At 52.6% G+C, this 6,000-nt stretch overlaps 1 protein-coding gene across 1 annotated transcript in view; it reads left to right on the top strand.

Annotated features, from left to right (window-relative positions):
• Positions 1–3,848: 3,848 nt before the first annotated feature.
• LOC140396614 (uncharacterized) overlaps positions 3,849–6,000 on the top strand; it is a 135,651-nt gene continuing 133,499 nt past the window's right edge. Inside the window, exon 1 of the mRNA XM_072485409.1 lies at positions 3,849–3,993. Coding sequence (XP_072341510.1) covers positions 3,932–3,993 — 62 coding nt within the window. The 5' untranslated portion in view covers positions 3,849–3,931. The remainder of the gene's footprint in view (positions 3,994–6,000) is intronic.

Genomic DNA, 6,000 nt, shown 5'->3' with positions numbered 1-6,000 from the left:
AAGCTACTTCTACAACTAACAGGCCTATACTTAGCTTCGGACTGGCCCACCAGGTCAGGGGAACAAATGGCCTTTTGTTTGATTCTGAGCCTGCGGGATTCAAAAGCTGGTATGGACTGGTAGCTCGGAGCGCCTATCTCGTAGCGAGCGTTGACTGGAGACTTACTTGCTTGGAGGCCGCCGGACAGTTCACTCTCAGGGGTTGCTTCGCGTTGCTGAGTGACCCTGCCAAGAAGGACGATTTGAACTTGGGGCTTAACTCTTATAGTCCCCAGGGGCTTCCCGCCTTTCGGGGCGGACCCCGTACCTGGTCCTCGGTGATTGGACTTTGTTCCAATCACTTGGTTCGATTTCTCCAATACTGGAGCGGTTCCCTGATCGATGGGCGGTCTTGAGGTGTCCGTTAACCTCTTTTGTGTTGGTCCCTGCTGGCGCCGAGGAGTCTGGCTTGGCCTTGTTTACCTTAAAATGTTTTGATTGTTCCCGGGGATCGCTCATTACTATGTAGATGGCCGCTGGTATCGATGCTGTCTGGGTTTCTGCAGAGTCTAACACACAGTAAACTTGCACCTGCTGGTTTCTGCCTGTGTTGGCTGAATTTCCCTTCAGCCTTTGCGGTCCTCCATTTTAAGTCGGGAAGTGGCCAGACCGGGTGGCTCCACTGCATTCCTGAAACCACGGAAAATCTGACCGAATCGATCGACCGGAAGGTCACCATGGCCTGTAGACAAAGACGTGGGGCCGGATTCTCCGCTGGCCGGTGGCCAAATCGGGAATGGTGATTGGGCAGAGAGTGGCTCCCGACGCTGAAATCGAGGCAGGCGCCGGTTTGCCGCCGAATCGCGATGTCCCGCCCCCCCCCCCCAAATCGGTATCACTGCGACGCGCACAGTTGCAGCCGCGTTCACGTCGCATTAGCGGGCCCAGCCGCTATGCTCCGTGCGCTGAATGATAACTGTACCTTTAACGTGATGGTCCCTTTAAGACCGGGTTTGGAACCCTGGGGGACTCCACCTCCACCCCCCCAGGGAGCCGTATATAATGTAATGTTCAGTGGGCAGTGAGCACACTTATCATAGAATTTACAGTGCAGAAGGAGGCCATTCGGCCCATCGAGTCTGCACCGGCTCTTGGAAAGAGCACTCTACCCAAGGTCAACACCTCCATCCTATCCCCACAACCCAGCACCCCCACCCTACACTAAGGGCAATTTTGGACACTAAGGGCAATTTATCACGGCCAATCCACCTAACCTGCACATCTTTGGACCGTGGGAGGAAACCGGAGGAAACCCACGCACACACGGAGGACGTGCAGACTCCGCACAGACAGTGACCCAAGCCGGAATCGAACCTGGGACCCTGGAGCTGTGAAGCAACTGTGCTAACCACTGTGCTACCCCAGGTTAAAGAGGTGTGAATTGTACCAAGCCAGGACAGTTGGTAGGATTTCACAGGCCAGATGGTGGGGGGTGAATGTAATGCGACATGAATCCCATCTGGCCTGCGAAATCCTACCAACTGTCCTGGCTTGAGACAATTCACACCTCTTTAACCCGGGGTTACCCCATCTCTGGATCTGTAAAGATTTAATCACCTGCTAATGCTCGCATTCCAAGCATTGTCTGGCATCTTTGAATTTGTCTATATATATGTTTCTGGAACCTCTTCATTCACCTGAGGAAGGAGCAGTGCTCCGAAAGCTAGTGATTCGAAACAAACCTGTTGGACTTTAACCTGGTGTTGTAAGACTTCGTACTGTGCTCACCCCAGTCCAACTCCGGCATCTCCACATCATGGCTATTTCATATTTGTTCTCGATATAAATAAACAGTAATTGGATTTAAAATTACAAACCTGGTGAATGTAATTATTGGGCCAGTGGCTAAAGTTTTGGGGGTATTTTTATAGGAGTCATTGGTTAATTCACTTGTGACGCTGGGGCCTGGAATTTGCAGAATGTGTGTTCCTTTGAATCAACCTCCCTTGTCTCTGATACTCCACGTCCCGGGCTAATTAGGGTGTATGCCTCCTTGAACCACCTTATTCACCTCCCGAGCTGCCTTCAGGAATCTATTGACATTGCGCCCCGAAGGTTGATGATACTCCTCTCTACGTCCGAGCTTCCTCCCGTTCATTAAGCAATCCCATGCCTTGTTGGTCCTCCAGAAATGCATCACCTCGCGCTTTTCAGCGTTAAATTGCATATGCCGCTGCTGTGCCCATCGAACTGTGTCTACTTCACCCTGAAATCTAAGGCTTCCCGCCTTGCTATTTACCCCGTCGCCAGTTTTCGCCAATGACCATACCCACTCTGCCCACCCGTTTACGTCCATATCATTCATTTACTCCGCAAATCGCAAGCAGACCCCGGCTCGGTTTCCTCCACCCTCCCCGGAAGTCCAGATAAACCACATCCACCGCGTTACCCTCATCGAAGACAACCCTCCCATCTTTGCCCTTCGACCCCAGCAGAACATTGCTCCACCGGGTCAGGTGTAACATGTTATCGGACCGATCCAACCCCCCCCCTCAGAAAAAAGAGCAAACCCTCAAGGAGGTTAGCTGACCGAGTTGGAGTCAAAGATGCCCCTGACAAAGATGGCGACTAAGTATAATCATGAACAGAGGGTGGCTGGGAGGAAGACCCTCACAAAGATGGCCGCCAAAGGGATCGGAAGCTTCGGCAAAATGGCCGCCAGACGGACTTGCCCATTGAAAACAACAGGTTTCCTCTATTGACCCTCACAAAGATGGCCACCAACGACCCATTCCAATCCATGGGGATCGGAACCTTCGGCAAAATGGCCGCCAGGCTCCCTTGCCCATTGAAAACAATAGGTTTCCTCCACTGACCCTCACAAAGATGGCCGCCATAGCCTCCTTCTCCATTGAAATCGATAGGTTTACCGATGGATCGAAACAAAAGATGGCCGCTGGACCCCATTCCACATTCAAGAGGACCTCTGTTCCACATGACCCTCACAAAGATGGCCGCCACACCACCTACCCAATTGAAATCAATGGATCTTTGACATGACCCTCACAAAGATGGGGGTTAGAGCAGCTTCCCCATTACAATCAATAGGTTTTTGATACGCCCCTCACAAAGATGGCATCCAGAACAGCTCAAACATTGGAATCAACAGGTGTTCCAGCTGCCCCGCACAAAAATGGTCTCCAGACCACACGACCCATTGAAGTCAACACGTTATCTACCTGACCCACTGAGAACAATACCTTTCACTGACCCGCACACAAATATACCTCTTTCGAGCCCGTTGCCCCTCACGATGATGGTCGCCGCGCCCACTGAAAATGAAATGTGTTGGAGGGCCGAGAACCCTCACCAACATGGCCGCCGCGTCCCTCCAACAGCCGCCACTCAGCAAAATGGCCGACTATCCCGAAGAGGGCAGGCCGGGTGGTGAGCCCCTCACTAACATGGCCGCCGCGTCCATTCAAATGGTGCGAGGGGAGCGGGGTGTTGGCGGTTACGGGCGAGAGATCCGCCCCGCAAAATGATGGCCGCCGCGTCCAGCCACCAACCAACACTCAGCAAAATGGCCGACAAACCTCAGAAGAGAGGAGAGGCAGGGGAGACCCTCACAAACATGGCCGCGCTTGTATTATAACGATGAAATGGGGGGGAGGAACGCCACTCACAAACATGGCCGCCGCGTCCATCCACAAACCGCGACTCCGCAAAATGGCCGACCACCCACAAAGTGCGAAGGGCGGAAGGCGAGCCCCTCAGAAAGATGGCCGCCTCGTCCCTTCAAACGGAGTGAGGTGGGCGGGGAGGGAGAGGTCGGTCCCCGCACAAAGATGGCAGGGGGACACCCGCCCCCAAGGAAGGCCGCCATTGGCCGGGCCGCTCCAAACCCCGCACTGATTGGCCGATCCCGGTTTGGGCGCCAAGCGGCGGCAAGATGGCGGCGGGGCCGATGGACGAATTCGTCTTGGGCCTAGTCCGGGGCGGAGGAGCCTTGAGGTAAATCCCAGAGCGGCTTAAATAATCACCAAACAGCCCAGAGCGGCTTTAATAATCCCCTCCTCACCAAACAGCACAGAGACACAGAGCGGCTTTAATAATCCCCCTCCTCACCAAACAGCACAGAGACACAGAGCGGCTTTAATAATCCCCCTCCTCACCAAACAGCACAGAGACACAGAGCGGCTTTAATAATCCCCTCCTCACCAAACAGCACAGAGACACAGAGCGGCTTTAATAATCCCCTCCTCACCAAACAGCACAGAGACACAGAGCGGCTTTAATAATCCCCTCCTCACCAAACAGCACAAAGACACAGAGCGGCTTTAATAATCCCCTCCTCACCAAACAGAGACACAGAGCGGCTTTAATAATCCCCTCCTCACCAAACAGCACAGACACAGAGCGGCTTTAATAATCCCCCTCCTCACCAAACAGAGACACAGAGCGGCTTTAATAATCCCCCTCCTCACCAAACAGCACAGAGACACAGAGCGGCTTTAATAATCCCCCCCTCACCAAACAGCACAGAGACACAGAGCGGCTTTAATAATCCCCTCCTCACCAAACAGCACAGAGACACAGAGCGGCTTTAATAATCCCCCTCCTCACCAAACAGCACAGAGACACAGAGCGGCTTTAATAATCCCCCTCCTCACCAAACAGCACAGACACAGAGCGGCTTTAATAATCCCCTCCTCACCAAACAGCACAGAGACACAGAGCGGCTTTAATAATCCCCCTCCTCACCAAACAGAGACACAGAGCGGCTTTAATAATCCCCTCCTCACCAAACAGCACAGAGACACAGAGCGGCTTTAATAATCCCCTCCTCACCAAACAGCACAGAGACACAGAGCGGCTTTAATAATCCCCCTCCTCACCAAACAGCACAGACACAGAGCGGCTTTAATAATCCCCCTCCTCACCAAACAGAGACACAGAGCGGCTTTAATAATCCCCTCCTCACCAAACAGCACAGAGACACAGAGCGGCTTTAATAATCCCCTCCTCACCAAACAGAGACACAGAGCGGCTTTAATAATCCCCTCCTCACCAAACAGCACAGAGACACAGAGCGGCTTTAATAATCCCCCTCCTCACCAAACAGAGACACAGAGCGGCTTTAATAATCCCCCTCCTCACCAAACAGAGACACAGAGCGGCTTTAATAATCCCCTCCTCACCAAACAGAGACACAGAGCGGCTTTAATAATCCCCTCCTCACCAAACAGAGACACAGAGCGGCTTTAATAATCCCCTCCTCACCAAACAGCACAGAGACACAGAGCGGCTTTAATAATCCCCCTCCTCACCAAACAGAGACACAGAGCGGCTTTAATAATCCCCCTCCTCACCAAACAGCACAGAGACACAGAGCGGCTTTAATAATCCCCTCCTCACCAAACAGCACAGAGACACAGAGCGGCTTTAATAATCCCCCTCCTCACCAAACAGCACAGAGACACAGAGCGGCTTTAATAATCCCCTTCCTCACCAAACAGCACAGAGACACAGAGCGGCTTTAATAATCCCCCTCCTCACCAAACAGAGACACAGAGCGGCTTTAATAATCCCCTCCTCGCCAAACAGCACAGAGACACAGAGCGGCTTTAATAATCCCCCTCCTCACCAAACAGAGACACAGAGCGGCTTTAATAATCCCCTCCTCACCAAACTGAGACACAGAGCGGCTTTAATAATCCCCTCCTCACCAAACAGCACAGAGACACAGAGCGGCTTTAATAATCCCCTCCTCACCAAACAGAGACACAGAGCGGCTTTAATAATCCCCTCCTCACCAAACAGAGACACAGAGCGGCTTTAATAATCCCCCCCCTCACCAAACAGCACAGAGACACAGAGCGGCTTTAATAATCCCCTCCTCACCAAACAGAGACACAGAGCGGCTTTAATAATCCCCTCCTCACCAAACAGAGACACAGAGCGGCTTTAATAATCCCCCCCTCACCAAACAGCACAGAGACACAGAGCGGCTTTAATAAT

The sequence above is a fragment of the Scyliorhinus torazame genome, chromosome 19 (genome assembly GCF_047496885.1).
Source record: "Scyliorhinus torazame isolate Kashiwa2021f chromosome 19, sScyTor2.1, whole genome shotgun sequence".
Taxonomy (NCBI): domain Eukaryota; kingdom Metazoa; phylum Chordata; class Chondrichthyes; order Carcharhiniformes; family Scyliorhinidae; genus Scyliorhinus; species Scyliorhinus torazame.
This window is presented reverse-complemented; position numbering and strand designations above follow the sequence as displayed.